The sequence below is a fragment of the Sodiomyces alkalinus genome (assembly GCF_003711515.1).
Source record: "Sodiomyces alkalinus F11 unplaced genomic scaffold SODALscaffold_6, whole genome shotgun sequence".
Classification (NCBI taxonomy): Eukaryota; Fungi; Ascomycota; class Sordariomycetes; order Glomerellales; family Plectosphaerellaceae; genus Sodiomyces; species Sodiomyces alkalinus.
Genome location: NW_021167084.1, coordinates 2382139 through 2399393, shown reverse-complemented (window position 1 = coordinate 2399393; position 17255 = coordinate 2382139). Strand labels below are relative to the sequence as shown.

The following is a 17255-nucleotide window of genomic DNA, read 5'->3' as shown; positions in this document are numbered from 1 at the left end:
GCGGAGCAGTAGTCCAGGTGCCTATGGCGTTAATAACTTGCCGATACACCGAGGACAGACAGGGTCCCTTGTGCGACTACAGTAGAGTCCGCAAAGGTTTCGAAGCCAAATAGACGCGTGGGAAGAGCCCCTAAGTCCACCCACTGTATGTATGCAGCACGACTATATGCTAGCCGCGCTGTCGTCGTCTAGGGTCATGCTGATGATTTCAAAGCAGCTCTCCCCGAGACCTTTTACTCACCATGTTCGGAAATGGGGGAAGACCCTTACGTTTAGGGTCGAAGCGTGGACGAAAATGAGTAAATGTCTACGTCGGCGAGACGCAGGTGGGTATTCTCTTGGGTGGAAAAACACAAGACCAAGACAGGTCAAAATTATAACCCAGACGACATGAATGGCTTCGCACGACTCTCCGGCCTGCATGCCTCACCACACAGTGGTGCTTTATATCCAACCGGCGCATCGATCGATCATATGGAACACGGCATACGAGCGTACAGACAGACACCACCAACAACAACAAACCCAACTCGACCGTTTCCGTTTAGACCTCGTTCTGGATGACGAGGCCGGCAACAGCAGCGGAGGTCAAGGTGGAGACGACACCCGAAATGAGGGCGCTGACGGCCAGCTGCGCAACGTCGCCGCTGCGGCTGGGCGCCAGCTGGGACAGGATACCGATCTGAATACCGAGGGAACCAATGTTGCCGAAGCCGCAGAGGGCGTAGGTCGCAATCATCTCGGACCGCGGCGACATTTGGTTATAAGGGGCCTCGCTCATCATAGTGAAGGCAGCGTATTCATTCTAAAAGTATCAGGGGTCAGTTATTTTGAATCCATTGACATCAACCTCGATTCGAGGGGCAAAGGGGCAGAGGGCAGAGGAGACCAAAAAGAAGGGTGCAAACTTACAATAATGACCTTCTCGCTGATCAGACGAGAGACGCGCAGGAGATCCTCATTGCGAGGAACGCCCAACAGGAAGGCGACAGGGTAGAAGATGTATCCGAAGATGAGGTTCAGGGTGAGTCCGTTGATGGTGAGGTAGCTGCCCCACCAGGTGAGGAGGCCGTCAACGAGACCGACAAAGGCGAGGATACAGAGCAGGGAGGCGATGATGCTGCCGGCGATCTTGATTCCGAGCCAGGCACCGTTAGCAAAGGCGTGGATGGCGTTTTGGGCCCTGTGCTCCTCGTCATCCGGCAGGACGACGCGACCGGCCGTCAGGGTCTCCTCGGTCTCGGGATAGCGGAGCTTCGAGATGGCCAGCGATGCCGGGATGGACATGACGCACGACGAGACCATGGCCTGGGCGTTCAGGCCGAGGTTGATGTAGGCGACCAGTACGGAGCCCGAGATGGTGGCGAAACCGCAGGTCATAACCTGATGCAGCTCGGCGCGGGTCATGTGCGGGACGAACGGGCGAACGAGCAGGGCCGACTCGCCCTGGCCGATGAACGGCGTGGCGGCAGCGACGACGGCCTCGGCGCCGGACACCTGGAGGAGCCAGAAGATGAAGGTGGCGAACTTGCCGATGAACCACTGTAGGAAGCCGATGTAGTAGAGGACCTGGACGATGGCGACGAAGAAGATGATGGGCGGGATGACGAGGACGATGAAGACGCCCTGTCCGTACGCGGCATCGGTGAACGTGTTGCTGAGGAGGAATCGGGTGCCGTCTCCGGCAAAGCCGAGGAGGTCGCCGGCGCGGTCGGCGATGAAGCGGAAGATGTCGTAGCCGACGCCGGTACGAAGCACGAAGAGCGCGATGATATACTGGCACAGCATGCCGCCGATGACGGGCCGCCAGTTGACCATGCGCCGATTACGCGAGGTGAGCCAAAAGATGAAGATGGTGAAGGCAAGGCCGAAGAGCGACACGGCGCGGTTCTCGCGCGTGTTGTCGGCGAACTCCTCCGAGGCGAACGACCCCACGATCATGACAGCAATGACGACGGCGGCGCCCAGAGGGGTGCGCGACTTGGGAGGCAGGCGGTCGTAGACCACGACGGCCGTGCGCTGCCATACCCACTTGATGGGCCCAGAGACGCGAGAACTGCGGACGTAGAAGAAGACGAGTCGAAGCACGATGGTGAGCCAGACGAGGAACGGGATGACCCAGTTCCTTCTACCAGCGTACAGGACGAGCGAGGCGATCCACCACCCGGTCATGACCACCAAGACGGCGAGGTGGGTCATTGGACGGCGGTGGCGGCGCAAGAGGCGCTTCCATTTCGGCTCTGGCTGCAACTGCCCCTCCGAGGACGCCTCCTCGTCGCCGCGGGCAACGACGCCAACCTTTTCGCCGCCATCGACGTAGTCCGGGGGTCCAGTGCCGAATTTCTGCTTCTCGACGTCGTTCTCGCTGCTCACTCGCGAAGCGTGATGGTGGTGGTGGTCGTGGTCGTGGCGATGCAGCGAACTTTGCTCGGGTACGATCATCGGGCTGTTGCCTCCCTTGGCATAGACAATGTTGTCGTCGCCCACGCCAGGCGCATGATGCCGGTGCGGGTGAAGGTGCTGGTTCGCCGGGTCAAGAACCGGGTCCGAGTTGCGGCGCAAACCGAGTGGTGAAACGGGCCGCTCGGGTGTTCGAGGAGGGGGGGAGCTTCCGACCTCCTTGTCGGCCGGGACGGGTGATGCCATGGTCGCGAAAGACACGGGGAGATGTTCAAATGTTGAAGTAACCCTTGCTGACCGATCCTGTGACAGTTTAATGTCAGCTTGCGTCGATCTACAATCCCACTACAGCAAAGAGAAAGAGATGATGCAGTTCAGATTATTGCATTGATCTGCAATCACCAGAGGGGATGAAGGAGTCTTCCGGTTTCATACGCACCCAAGGACCCGAAGGTGGTGTTGAGGTGAAGCGGGAAAGGGTATGCGAAGGGGCGGAAGAGAGCTTCGCGACGTCCCAGGGCGAAGGGCACACAGAGAATTGTTGGTAGGAGGGCCGAGGTCGCTTTTAAAAGGGTTCGTCTCCCTTCTCCATCGGTCGCGTTTTACTTGGCCGCCACTCACAGACCAGGTATGGGCTGTCGATCCGTCGAGGAGAGAATGGAGAGACCGCCAAGGGGCAAGAGCTGTGGGTATCTTTAGCTTGAGCCGAGAGTCCGGGTTGAAAAGGGGGTGGGAAGAGGAGCGACCCAAGTTTTGGACGAGTTCTCCCATCCCAAAAGTCACCCCCAAGTCCCCTTTACGCAGGCCCTTACGTTGTACACAGGACGACTCACGACACTGGATGGAGCTTATCAGTAGCCAAGCCTGGAGAGGATTCAGTTTCGCCGTTTCCATGTGGAGAGGCCGGTCGCTCGCGCCCACTCGTCTCCCGTCAGTGATCGCTTAACCCTGTCGGTTGGTCGTCTTCTCTCTGCTTATTTCCTCCCCTCTTTCTCACGCCTTCCCGACTTGGTAGAGGTGAGTGACTGTCATGGCACCCCGGCTGGGGTTTTCTGCTCCCTTTTCTTTTCTTCGTCCCGGGTTTCTCTCTTCTTCTCGACTATAGCAAGACGGCTAGCGAACGACTCTCAACGTCAGGTACCTGGACGACAAAGAAAATGCTGCGAACGGCATATCAGTTGACGGACTGTGGGTGGGTGGAGAACAATGGAGAAGCGGGAGAGCCAGCGAAAGGACGCCGTCGCGGGATGGGGCACAAGCCACAAAAGCTAGGAAGGAAAAGCCTTCCCCGGCGGGCGTCTACCGGAGCCAGTGTCTAGGTGGCGCAAAATAAGCTATAAGGTGAGAACCAAGAGGTACTAGGAAACGACTCGTCATCGACTCAGTCGCAAAGGGAGCATCGCCGCCAGACAGAAGTACTGACCCTGTACTCTGTGGTTTTGGGTTTGGTGTTGTCCGAACAGCCCCCGCTGTGGCTTGCATCCACAAGAGATAAGAGTCGGTTGGCTTCGCGGGCCCTGGCTTATCCCCGAGCCGACCAACCCTATCACGCTCATATTTTCCTTCTGTGGATTTTGCGGCGGGCATTCCTTGGACTCTCTTTGGCTGGGGACTCCGGGGTGACAACAACGCCAGTACACTACAGTGGGGAACTAAAAAAGAGGCCGAGAAGGCGCTTCCGCTTCTGGAAGGTTGATAGAAGAAATCATGGGTTCAGATGCCGATGTGGAACCTCATTAGATGGCTGGTCCTGGCCGAACATGGATTTGGACCAATCGTTGTCGGCTCACCACGTTGGTACGAGGATGATGGCGACTTTCATCAAATCCTGGCTCGACGGGTAACGCTGACAAGGATCCTGCTGAGCTAACTTGGCAAAGCACAACATGGTGTGTGCGATGCTGCTGCTGCACGAATCAATAATCTCGGACTCGCCCGAGGCGTTCTGTGTTCTGTTTCTCGGGTTGGCTGAATTAACTGCTTGCTTTTGACCAAGTTAAAGTCGAGTGACGAACGAGCAGAACACTCGACTTCGAGCATGCGAAGTGGAAAGGAAGTAGCCATTAATGACGAAAGATGATGCTCGACAACGGATCGTCATGAGGAGGCAAATCGTCAGCATGCTTTGTGACGCGAAAGAGACCTCTGCTCCGGTTCGTCGCCAGTCAACCATCGACAACTTTCATGCCCAGTAGGGACACAAAGGGGGGCCCGGGGACCCCATCACATGCCAGCAGAGCCAGCCAGGATGGTTCAATTCAACGCACGGCGGTTGGAGGGATTGCCTACCTTATTCGGATGGGAGGCGCGTGCTCCCGTTGGCTTGAACTTGAACCCCTCGCCTCAGCAAGCCACAACCATAGGAAACGACCTACATTGTACAACGGTACTGGCGAGCGCAGCTCTGAATCCCTTGATCTTCCCAGGAACTTTCTGAAGGGGGTCTCATGCATCGGTCGGGTCCGATAATTTTTGTTGTTTCGTCAGTATCCGTACTCAGCATCCGTACCCTTCGTTTACCAACCCGTCCACACCAAACGTCGTTGGCTGGGACTTATCTATCCACTGACAACTGACAGCCAATGCGACCCGACGTCGGATATCTGTTGTTGGAACTGGTAATCTGGAGGATGTCTGCGTTATCAAAAGCCCCTGCACGCGACCCTTGCGGGTGAGATGCAGCGCAGCAGGATCCAGCAACCAGCGCCACATGGCTAATCAATACCCATCTTCATATTGGTTCTTTGTGCAGGAAGAGTGGCAAACAATCATGGCATCTTCCACATGGCAATGCTGGACCATTGGACCAGTCTGGCCGAGATGAAGTCCCCACGTTCAAGAAGGGCCTTATTTGGTATCTTTGCGATATCAATCTCTCCCATGGACTTGGGACCGGAGACCGTTAGGCTCTGGTAGGTGTTTCTTGATAGATTAGGACGCCCTTCCGGAAGCCTGTCTGGGGGCGAGAAAGTGGGAGACGGCTAGACCCAATTTCGACAGTATCGGCGACCACTCTCTTCCCCAGCGTTCGTCTCGCCTCTATCGTGGCGGCATGATAGATTAGTCTGGCTTGGTTGATTTGTTGGCTGAAGGGGAAGAAAGAAAGAAAAGAAAAAAGAAAGAAAAGAAAAAAGAAAGGAAAAGAGGGGAAATGAGCCCCAGTCTGATAAGATGCAAAAGAAGAGAATGTTGGCTAAGGTAAGGTAGGTACCTTTTTTGGGAGCGCAGCCGTGGTCGTCGCTTCCTCACGATAATTAGGCATATATCTTACGGAGTATATATGTACGGATACCTATAGGTACCTAATAAGGTACACTCATGTTGCACATTCGATGTACCCACAAGACCGACAATAGGTAATTACGAAGTATCAATTACTGTCTGAGCCTCGATCTCTAAGGTACCTACAGGTAGTACTGCCCCCCCAAACAGGTCCTTGACCAAAAGGGAAACGCCGGAATGTATCCATGGATGAGTTCGGTGGACATTTCTCCTGCCTGCCTACCTTAAGAGAGAATCAAAAGGATATACTTCGTCATATTCGTCGGCTACACCTTCCCTTGGGGTGCCCAGGTAAGGTGAGGTAGTTGGCGGACATGGCTCTATTCATGAGGCAGTTATGCGTACCTACTCCGTAACTCAACCCATATAGGTACCTACCTTATGGGCTTGATACTCGGGTCTGATATTGTGTACTCCCTACCTTAGCTACCTTACCTGGTATCTATATGTAAGGTACCTTAGACTCGATTCGACTTGCACAATTGCTGCGTTTGCCCCGCTCCTGAAGCCCAACCCTATGGTAACTGTTTTGACAGCTTCATCACCTTAACAGCCATCCCCAGATCCTCGGAAGCAACGTCGTAGTGTACCCGGTCACCTCGCTTTTTGCAGTATCCCGATTGTCAACCCGAGTGCTTGATGTCTTGACCTTGGCCCCTCGAGTTTCGCAGCAAAGATACACATTTGGTCTGGGCGGACATTTGTGAATCTGGCCGAACAACCCACGGCAAAAAGCAGCCAGTCCGGGGTTGAGAATGCTGAGAGTGGGACGTGACAGAATCATTCGGCCTGGTCATCAACACAATGCGCCACTGTCTTGGACTTGCCGGATACACTCGTTACTGATCGCGGATAGCGACCACCATGATGCCCCTCGCCGAGGTTCCAAAGGGATCGTGTTGGGCATCGCACACGGGTCGCGGCATGGTTCTATCCTGCCTCTGACTCGTGACTCGATGTGGCGGATCGTCTATTCATATTGCTCGTGTTGAGAAAAAGGCATAGGTAGTTTCATTGTAGACCGGGTTCCCGAACGTCATGTTCGCAACCAATCGCTGCAGCTGGTCGCGGGACCCTCCATCATCTCTCGGCATGGCCTCCAGAGAAAGAGGCTTGTTGGCCGTCGTAAGCCTATTTTTCCGGGAAGAAGTAGAGACGAGCAAGGCCTCCTCTGGCAACGACTCGCTGTTCGATCTTCGATCTCGTTCAACCTGGAGCCAAGGGCAACCTGCGGCAGGTGACTCCATCTTTTGCCCGATCCAGCAGCCCACGCCCGTCGACGCAGGACAATGGTACTGCCGTTCGGGAGCACTGCGACCCGTCTGCCATTGCGGGGCTGCAATATTCCATAAGCTCTGACCTTGACCCTGTCCGCGCATGTCGCCGCCGGCTTGGCGCGATTGGCGACTGCATGGTGGATCGCCTTGACGCGTATCTCGTCAATTGGTAGAAATGGCCTTTGACTTCAGCCTCATCGTTTCTTGACCTTGTCCATCCATTCCTTCGTCGACTTGGTCCCCTCGTGTGCCTTCCGGAAAAGACTTCGCTCCCACTCGTCCAAGCCTCTCAGGAAGTCCTCGCTAGACCCACCAACACCGTCGTCGCCAGCCTTCCTCGCATGGAGCGCAATATCGGCAGCGCGCGTGACGAACGTCCGACGGAGGATGGCGCTCAGCTCGCGTTCCTCGAAGAGGTCGAGCATGTGGGTGCCGAGCCCGTAAAAGTGAGCGCTCCGGTCGCGCAACGGGACGGAGCGGGGGTCGGCCTTCAGGGCGCCGATGACTCGTTCCGAAAGCGCCTCGGGTAGGTTGAGCGTTACCGGGGCGCGCGAATCTTCGGATGTGCCGGTGTTGGCCAGGGCCAGCATCTCGGCGAGCCATAGAGGGAGGGCGAGCTGCGTCCCGGCTTTGAGAGCGTGGGATGGGTTGTTGTCGAGGTAGCCCAGGTCGGGGAGGTCAAGCTCGAACTTGCAGGGAACTTTCTGGACGGAATAGTCAGCATCGTCTTGTTTGGCGGACCTGACAAAGTTTTTGTCGGCGAGACTCGACAAAGGTAGAGGAACAGGCCAAGGGTGTTATGAGGAAAGAGAGAAGATGGTACCTCTGCATCGGTGAGGATGGAGTCAATGTCGTAATATGACATGATCTATGCAGCACAGCTTCAGGTAAGCAGCCCGAACGAGCTCCAGTTTGATCGATTGGTATATAACGGAAGGAATGAATATGTTGATAGCTTTCTTCGAAGAACGCGTCTTTGTTGACGATACCCCGCGATGGTCAATAAACCCTTGGCGGTGTTAGGTAAGAATTCTTGGCGGGTTCCTCGTACCTGTATTTGTCCAGAGATGGAGCTAGGACCACCTCTAGTCGTCCTTTTTGCTTGCTCCTCAATTCTCCTATGACGCCAGAGTACGCTCAACCGAACGAAGCTCGGTTATGTTCTGCGAAATTCCAAGTCCTCTACTCAACTCCAGCGCCAGTCCTCCGTCTCGACTTGCTGATTCACCACTCTCAAAGACGACACAACACGCGACTGTTCATAAGCCCAATTGTATTTCTACCGTCAGTTATTTCCCTCGAATTCATCCGCCCGATTCGCGTTTCCCTTTAATCACCAAGAAAATCGAACTGGTAAGAGTTTCTGTTCTCGAATGCGGCAGCCCAGACCGTTGCCGTTGCCGAGTTGTTACCGCCCCAACGGTGTCAATAATCAACAAGAACCGTCCATTGACTGACTCGCTTGGGATATCAGCAGTGAACCAGTAACCATGGCTTCCACTCTCCTTCGCACTACTCCCGCCATCCGTGCGGCTCTGCGTACTCCGGCCGCAAAGCCAGCCGCCGCCCTGTTCGGCACCAGCTTTGTCCGTAGCAAGGCCACCCTGCCTGACCTTCCGTGTAAGTAGCCTCTTTTACATAGTCGAGTCAATTCCAGACTCGTCCGCAATGTTCCTTCGCCCTCCCCCTCCCCACTCCGATGCCCTCGCTGACGGATCGATCTTCTCGCGAACCATGTTTAGATGACTACAGCGCCCTCGAGCCTTATATCTCGGGCAAGATCATGGAGCTGCACCACTCCAAGCACCACCAGACCTACGTCAACGGCCTCAACACAGCTCTCGAGACGGTCGAGGAGGCCAAGGAGAAAGGCGACTTCACCAAGGCTGCGGCCCAGGCGCCTCTCATCAACTTCCATGGCGGTGGCCACTTGAACCACAGCCTCTTCTGGGAAAACCTTGCCCCCGCCAGCAAGGAAGGCGGTGGTGAGCCTTCGGGATCCCTAGCCGTATGTTTCTCCCTCCGCTTGACCGTCGTTGATCAGTTCCGTTCGGATTCATCTCGAACCTTTTTTTGAATTTCTCCTCTTCCCGAGCCCGATCATTATACTAACGACACATCCCAAATGTATAGGACGCCATCAAGAGGGACTTTGGCTCTTTCGACACCTTCCGGAAGCAGACCAACACAGCCTTGGCCGGTATCCAAGGCAGCGGCTGGGCGTGGCTCGTCCAGGACAAGACGAGCGGTACCATCGGCCTCGTGACCCGCGCCAACCAGGACCCGGTCACCGGCAACCTGCAGCCCCTGCTCGGCATCGACGCCTGGGAGCACGCCTACTACCTGCAGTACGAGAACCGCAAGGCGGAGTACTTTGAGGCCATCTGGAACGTTATCAACTGGAAGACGGTTGCGAGCCGGTTCGAGAAGTAATTTTATTTAAGAAGAAAGGCAAATAGGTTCCGGTGTACGTTAGCTGATGTCGTGGCACGGATTTGGGGGTCGAGTTGTCTCACCTTTTGACTTGCCAAAAATCGTTTTCTGTTGTGGGAGTTTATATCATGATGGGAAGTACGTACGTCCTAGGCCATCTTAATGAGCGCTACTTAACGTCGTCCTTTGAGCCTAGATTGCGGTCCATTCTTTCAGCAGCGCCCAAGCTCTGTGCACGATGTTGAAGCTAGTTAGGGTTCTACCCATACTCTACCGCTTTCCCCGTCTCAGCTTGAATCTATTCTTAACATCTTTAAGCTCTGGTCCTGACGCCTCTTCGAACGTCCTCTAATCAAGTTAGCGATCCGCCGGCCTAAATTTGATTTCTACGCTCGCTCGGGCTTGGTACAAGCAGCCCGCAGGTCCAATGAGGGCCGTTAGACGGTTGCCGGACGCGCACATAGGTTTGCCTACAACTATCAGGTAAACTCGAGCGGTAGGTACCTCGAGAAGATCGGCAACATCGCCACACCGTCTCATACATTGCACCTAAGTAATTAGTGTTACCGGCCAGCATCGGCTCGCGAAAGTATATCATCTTTGGACGTTTTCGCGGGGAAACACGCCCATACGGAGGCAGCGTCGGGGGCAACGAGCCACCTAGGCCCTCTAAGTAGCTCGAGGCCGTTTGACGTCTCTGGCAACGTCTTTGCAAGGATCGTGGGATCCGCGTCGCTCAAACGCTTCCAACCAAAGCTTATCGTCCTGCCAAGTTTAAACCATTTCAGAGGATTGAGGACGGGGCCGCGGCTAGGGGGCGGACCCCGAGCGTGGTTCTGTCTACCGGGCAGACGCGCGATCAATGGGCCCATGCCATATCATCGTACCTACGGAGAGGTAGGCAAGCTTAATTGGGGTCAGGGGCCCTAAGTCCTGCTAAGCGACCACGTAAAATGCAATCGTGCTAGCAGCATGCCTGCATACTTTCGGAACTCGTTTGCTACTCCGTAGGTCAATGGTGTCACACTCAAAAATGTACCACTCCACCAAAAGAGAATCCTCTACTTGACGTAGGTACTTTTTGATGTTATATAGTTCAACAAATGCCGAAGGGCCCTATCTTCAAGAACCAAAGCAGGAGGCATAGAATGATTGAGACAGCAGTGCGAGAATCCGGGGCAGGGCGATTCGCCTCGCCGACAGACTTGGTACTCGAACGGATGAAAGAACGTGGAAGCCCGTCTCGGAATCTCTTCACGATGGTATCATCATGAACTGCAATACCTCACTAACTTCCAATCGTTTACCGTTGACATGGCACACAGCCAAATCGTGGCGAACCTGGCATTCGTGTCGAGGGTCATCATGGGCATCAGTAGCGACGTGGGACGTGGGTACCTTATGTTTTTTGTATCTCAATGGGTCGGTAGTGCTAGCAGGACCGAAGCTGGTCGACGTGCCGTGTCTGGGACATGAGGTTTGGTCACGTGATAGAGTGACATCTGAAGACATTTCGACGAACGCCGCTTGGGACGTAATTACGTCAGACCAGTCCTGCCTGCAATCAGCTTCGACACGAGTCACGCTTCATCGCACCGCACGATCGAATATAGAGACTTTGCATCAATTGGACCTCTAGCTTGCTACAAATCCATCTCATTTTTCGACGTATCGACTCTCGGTTACGAAGATGGTTCACTGCCGTTGTGCTCTAGACCTTCAAATCCTCGATTTTCTCCCGCTCGTAGGTCTGGATGGCGCGTCCCGTAACCGGGTGCTTGACCGAACTCGAAGCACTTCGCTCTTCACCCCGCTTTCACAGGACAGACTAAAACTGCCCCAGGGTTGCGTTCGGCGGAGATGACGCTAGAATGTCTGAAGAATGTCTAGGACCGCCAACGAGTCGCGACGGGTCGGGGCTGTGTACCGAGTGCATCGCTGGAATGACTTGAATGGCTTCCTGCGGTGTACTTCGTACAATACAACGATGAGTAAGGTAGTGCCGGATGAAAGCCGGTCACTTGATCCTTACTTGCATTAACTTGTATCACCTCGGCGGCGAATTGCAGCGTCCCTGACCTTTGGGAGACAGAAACTTCCAGGGCCAACATGCAGAAAGGACGATGACACGCAGTTCGAGTCGGCCATGCATTCATCTAACCTCGCGATACAAAAAAAAAATAAAAAAAAATAAAAAAAATAAAAATGAAGAAAATATCGGCCGTTGCGAGTTTTTTTTTCTTTTCTTTCGGGAACCGTTACTGTGGTTCAGATATATTCCCTCCTGGAGAGCCATACGGTGCAGGTGCGGGAGCGATCTCTGAGCGGCTCTTTAGCGATCGAAAGGGGAGTACGGCAAGCTGCAGGACGGTCTGTTTCAACTTCTAAAAATAGTAACAATTAATTAATAGGTTTACCCGGGCCGTAGAAGTCTTCTACCTAGTAGTACGATTTATATATAGGCGTATACAGATATAATTAAGCAGGGTTATAGGGCACACATATAAAAACCTAATCTATACAGCCCTATATATATCTATATAACTATCGCAGGGTCTATTTAGAAGAGGCATCTACGCTAACAGTTATATAATAGTCTGCATAATAACGCCCCTAACTATACTTATTTACCCTAATATTAAGGTCTATTATACTATTCTTTTCGATACTAATCCCGATTAGTTAGTATACGCTAAATACGGTATAGGCCGGTTCGAAACTATACTTCTTAAGAACGAATTAATACCTCCTATTAACGACAACGACACGGTTATCGACTTAACCGTAGATACTCCTCCCCGCTTAAAGCGCGAAGATACGGAACCGAAGGCGCTTTATACACCCGGCGCCGTCGCGTAGGCGTAAGTATAGGGTAGAGTGCTTTTAACTGCGTTTCGAACTGGTAAAGCGTAGCGTAGGGCTAGTATCTAATTAATATAGAAAGAAAAGCAGCCGTAGGCTATAAAGGAGATTAGTATTAGCCTATATAGCGGCGAGTACTACGTTTAAGATATCGGCGGCATGGATATCTTAAAGTTTATAAAGATTAAAGGATAAAAAATTACCGGCCGCGTTTCGATTATACTAGACTAGACTTTTCCGAACCACTAAGACTTTATACGCTACCTTATAAGCCAGTTTATATCCGATAAATACTAATTTAACTAGGATCTTACGGTCTTTCTATACGATTAGAAGAACCCGAAAACCGTTATCTTCTTCCGTAATAAGGCGTATAACACTATAACGCTCCGTGCGTTTCTGCGCGAATCTAGTCTCGGTCTTATAAAAGAATATTATCTTACCTTCCTCCGAAAGACTAAGGTACCCGCCCCGGTAAAGCTAACCTCGGGTAAACGGAATAATATAAAAGGAAATAACGACGATAAGGAGGTGCCGATCGCTATAAAGAAGGAAGTCGGAAAGGGGACCCGTGCGAATAAGCAGACCGGAAAGGGGAAAGGGAAATAAGCCGTAAAGGTAATAGTAAAGACTAAACTGTAGGTTAAGACCGAGCCGTAGGTGGTTAAGACCGAGATAGCACCGGACACCTACGCGTAGGCTTATACAGAAGAGGAGGATCACGGCACGGAGGAACACGGTATAAAGGAATAGAAGGCGGGTAAAAGTAAGGTGCCACCGTTAATAATAGATCTTCGCGGCCGGAAGCGTATATTTTCAATAACTTCCGACACGGAGCCTTAGATTAGAATTAATTCCTTAGATTAGAATTAATTACTACCCTCGCTTTTTATATCCGAAAAGGCTAAATCAGTCTTATTAGTTCCTATTATAGCCTATTCTATATCTAAGCCCTCCTTTTTAAGTAAGTCCTTTATAGCCGCGATATTACCACGAGGCGCGGGTAATAATAAAAGCTAGGGTTCGGTCTTCGCGGCTATATATATATTTAGACTATTACGTATATAACTATACAGAGAAAGCGCAGGATACTCTTTACCGTTTATAGTCAGTATCTCTTAGAGGCTGCCCGTGGTAGACTTAAGCGCTAAGTATACTACTATAATATCCGTAGGCAGATATATATTAAGCTATTAAAGATCTTCTATAAGGGCGTTTTCTAGTATACAAAGCTATATAGGATCCGGCTATACCCGGAAGTCCCGTTTAGCCTAGTAATAAAGCACCTAAGGCTTACTAGTAATAATATACGGCCAAGAACGCTATACGCGGATACGATGGCTAGTATAGACCCGTATAAATTATATAAAGTCGGTACGTATAAGTAGTATATATACGTAAAGTAGCGTAATACGGTCGGTAATCGAACGGTTATCGAAAAGGCTATTTTCGGAGAGATAAATAAAATACTCCTAAATATATATTAGTAAAGGAATATAATACTAATAAAGCAGTAGTATAATAATTACTTACGCTTTAATATACCAAACAGGACTAATAGAGTCTATTCTACTATACCTTAATACGTTAATTATAGATACTCTTCCTAAATATCCAGTAGTCTTTAAACTTAATCGGAATATCCTTACCGGCTATGTTCTTCTTTATACGCGACTATACAGATATATACTAGTATACGCCGGCGAAGAGTATTATCTCTTTACCCCAATCTAACCAAATAAACCGCGGGAGAAATTCAGTCTAACGTATAACGTGGATATACTACGTAAGGACGTTCCTAGCAGTATACGCCGATACTCTAACGTAGAACTAAGTTATAAATCGGGCGTAGGCGTCGATACCGATGTAGATCTCGAAGCCGAAGGGAAGTAGCTTATCGTACGTATTAATAGACTAAATAAAATTCGGCCCGGGCATTATCCAGCCCTTTCTACGGTGTCGTATCTCCTTTATACAGGCCGTAACCTCTTCTAGGAATAGTTCTAAGAAGGTATAGTAAAGAGTATCGCGGCTAATTATAAAGCCCTTCTACCGTATAAATATATAGAGCTATATAGCACCGAGCCCCCGCGTAAAGGATATATTAGGATTATTACCCTTAAAGAACTCTTTGGCTTTTGCTTTTGCCTCCTCGATCTGTGGCATATCCTGCTATCGCTATAACTTATTACGTTTTCGGATACCTTCGAGTCCGAACTTCGATATCCGGAAGCCCTCGGTCTATAGCTATTATAGTAGTTCGGTATCGTCGAGGTTATTGTAAAAAAGCTTATATACGCGTCGAATAAGATCCGTTAATATAACTATACGTGTTTGGCGCGAGAGGCCGTAGGCCTTACACCGGCGCTATAGTAAGGTATAGCTAATCGTTATTCCTGTTTACTGTCGTATATAGTCGTAAATAAAGTCGTCAGAAAAGCCCGCTTCGTAGCGGCGGTAGATCTCCTCGCGAAGAGGTTTAAGGTCCTGTTATTTGCCTTATATATCGGTGGTGTTATGTATAGAGCTATACGGAGAGGTAGGAGGCAGGAAGGCACTGAAAACCTTTCTAGTAAGGCTTAGTTAGATTAAATAAGCAGAGAAATATAATAAGGGTAATTATATTTTACTTAAAGGAAGACTAGTAAGTGTTATATATATATAAGTATAAATATACTGTATAAGTGTTACTAATAACATATTTATATATATATATATATATATAGATATAAGTAAAAGTATATAAATAGAAGTATAAAAATAAGGGAAATTAACAACTATTATTAGTATATTTTGCTTTTATAGTATTATATTTTCGTTATTATTTTATTCGTATTATATAAGGCATAAAAGGTATTTTATAGCCTATTATATATTATAATATACTATATTTACTATTATAAAGTCGTATACTAGCTATTATATATCTTAATATATCACGTTTTCTATATATTAGTTTATATTATTATATAAGTAAGTTATTAGATAAATACTAAGTCTAAGAGTAATAATAAAGTATATTTATAGTCTTTATATAATATATAGTATATCTAAAAGACTATTTATAATAAGACTCTTGTGAGTAATGAAGTACTAAAGGTAGACTTAAATAATTAGAGTATTATATTTTTAAAGACCTTAATATATTGAACCATAAGGTTATAAGGAAGTATCTACTTTATATTTCTAGTTAGAGATTATTAGAATAATATATTATTCATAACTAGTAATTAGCATTACTATTAAATTAATTTAAATAGTTAATTTATATCCCCGGTTTAGTGAATTGGTTAATTCTCTAATATTAGTTAGCGTAGTATTAGTCCGGTTCTAGACGAATAGAAATTCAGGAAAAATAGAAACAAAATTATAGCTATATTTTTAAAGAAAAGCATAAGCTACTAACTAACGCCTATAACAGGAACCGAACGTATAACGTCTAACTATAATAGTTAGTAGTATACTATTATAATATATAGCCTATAGCTTATAATTATATAATATATATCGTATTCCTATATACCTTTATAATAACTACTATAGTGACTAGTATAATAGTTTCTATCTAGGAGCTAATAATAGTAGTAGGAAACTATTTAATTTATAGTATCTGCCTCGTATATTAATCTAAAGTATCTACTATCCTCCTTAATATATAGTTTACTACCCTTTTCTGCTACCTTAATTACCTATTATTAGCCATACGGTATTTAAAGCCCGTCCCCCTATACCTCTTAAGTTATAGTTTAACGAATATAGATCTAATACCCCGCCTATTATAATATAGCATAATAGGGAGTTTACTTATACCGATTAAGTTTATATAAAGAGATCTAAAGAAAGGACTTACTAGATCAAGAACTATAGAATATTCGTTAATAAGGTTTATTATAATACTTCGTATAAGAACTACTCTTAGGTTTACTACTATTATAATTAACAAGGTAGTTTCGTAAGGCTATTTAAGGCCTTATCTATAAGACTACCTCTATAATAGGTATTCTATATTTCTATCCAACGATTCTAGTAAGACTATAGGCTCTATTAATTCTAATAGTCTATAAAATATATAATAACCTTCTAGGATAATTACTATCTCGAGGAGCTAAGCCTTTTAAGTCTCCTAAGCCTCTTAATTAATATCTATCTAAGGAGGTTATATATAGAATAGCTACAAGGCTTTAGTAACTAGTTTAAGGATATATTTTAGACTCTTTATAATAACTATATAGTAAAAGCTAACGATTATTATACTAACCTAAAAGACTTATTTCTTTATACTACGGCTATAATACTATATCCGAGACTTAGCCTTACTTAGTTAGAAGAGTATTAGACTATAGAATACTAATAACCTTAGTAATACTAAAAAAGAGCCTACTAAGTACTAAAAGAGGTAGAATCGCTACTAGTAACCTATAAAGCAGGGTAATAATAACTATAGCAGTTTAGGTAGCGATAGTAACGCTAGAAGATAATAGCTACTATATATAATAGGTTTCGGATAGCGCTGAGTGCGTAGCGGCTAATAAAGACTCGGAGGTTAAGAGATATCTACGCCTAGATATCTAAGGCGTTAAGGACCTAATTAAGTAGTAGTTATATTAATAAAAGGCCTTCTTATCGCTTAGTTAGCTAGCTTATAATATCTTTATACTACTAGCGATAGTAATAGACTATAAAAGGACGTTTAGCCTAGTAAAGCTAGCTTTAATAAGCTAGCAATAAAGGATATTACTAATAATGCTTAAAGCTATTAAGAGTCTAAAGATCTAGCTCTATTAAGGTCTAGTTACTATAAGTAGTTTAAGAGTAAGAGTAGTATAAATAAGAGTATTATAATCTAATAGGTAATATATAATCTGTGACTAGCCTTACTCTTAGATATTTACTAACAGGGATAGCTATATTAATTCAATTAATTAATTACTAATTACTTCATTTCACGGCGTCCAAACTAATAATAAGTTAATTATATACCCTTAATTCGGAATAGTAAAA

General features: G+C 48.0%; 3 protein-coding genes across 3 annotated transcripts; 1 reads left to right on the top strand and 2 right to left on the bottom strand.

Annotated features, from left to right (window-relative positions):
- Positions 1–544: 544 nt before the first annotated feature.
- Positions 545–2646, bottom strand: SODALDRAFT_324694 (NupC family nucleoside transporter; the record flags this gene model as incomplete). The annotated part of the gene is made up of 2 exons (XM_028609914.1): positions 545–805; positions 913–2646. 2 exons carry the CDS (start codon positions 2644–2646, stop codon positions 545–547), a joined length of 1995 nt encoding a protein of 664 aa, XP_028466119.1.
- A 4507-nt stretch (positions 2647–7153) lies between these two features.
- Positions 7154–7854, bottom strand: SODALDRAFT_344989 (GINS complex, Psf3 component; the record flags this gene model as incomplete). The annotated part of the gene is made up of 2 exons (XM_028613186.1): positions 7783–7854; positions 7154–7663 (listed from the first exon to the last, which is right to left on the bottom strand). Exons 1-2 carry the CDS (start codon positions 7822–7824, stop codon positions 7154–7156), a joined length of 552 nt encoding a protein of 183 aa, XP_028466118.1. The 5' UTR covers positions 7825–7854.
- A 381-nt stretch (positions 7855–8235) lies between these two features.
- Positions 8236–9574, top strand: SODALDRAFT_296911 (manganese and iron superoxide dismutase). Its single transcript, XM_028608811.1, has 4 exons — positions 8236–8312; positions 8434–8579; positions 8702–8967; positions 9093–9574. The coding sequence occupies exons 2-4, from the start codon at positions 8450–8452 to the stop codon at positions 9390–9392; spliced, it is 696 nt and encodes a 231-aa protein (XP_028466117.1). The 5' UTR covers positions 8236–8312; positions 8434–8449; the 3' UTR covers positions 9393–9574.
- Positions 9575–17255: the final 7681 nt, after the last annotated feature.

What these genes read in the sequence shown, in the direction of transcription:
- SODALDRAFT_296911 (XM_028608811.1), top strand. Translation starts at nt 8,450, where the DNA reads ATGGCTTCCACTCTCCTTCGCACTACTCCCGCCATCCGTGCGGCTCTG. An exon ending in CACCCTGCCTGACCTTCCGT is followed by an intron (nt 8,580 to 8,701) that starts GTAAGTAGCCTC and finishes AACCATGTTTAG; the next exon opens with ATGACTACAGCGCCCTCGAG. An exon ending in AGCCTTCGGGATCCCTAGCC is followed by an intron (nt 8,968 to 9,092) that starts GTATGTTTCTCC and finishes CCAAATGTATAG; the next exon opens with GACGCCATCAAGAGGGACTT.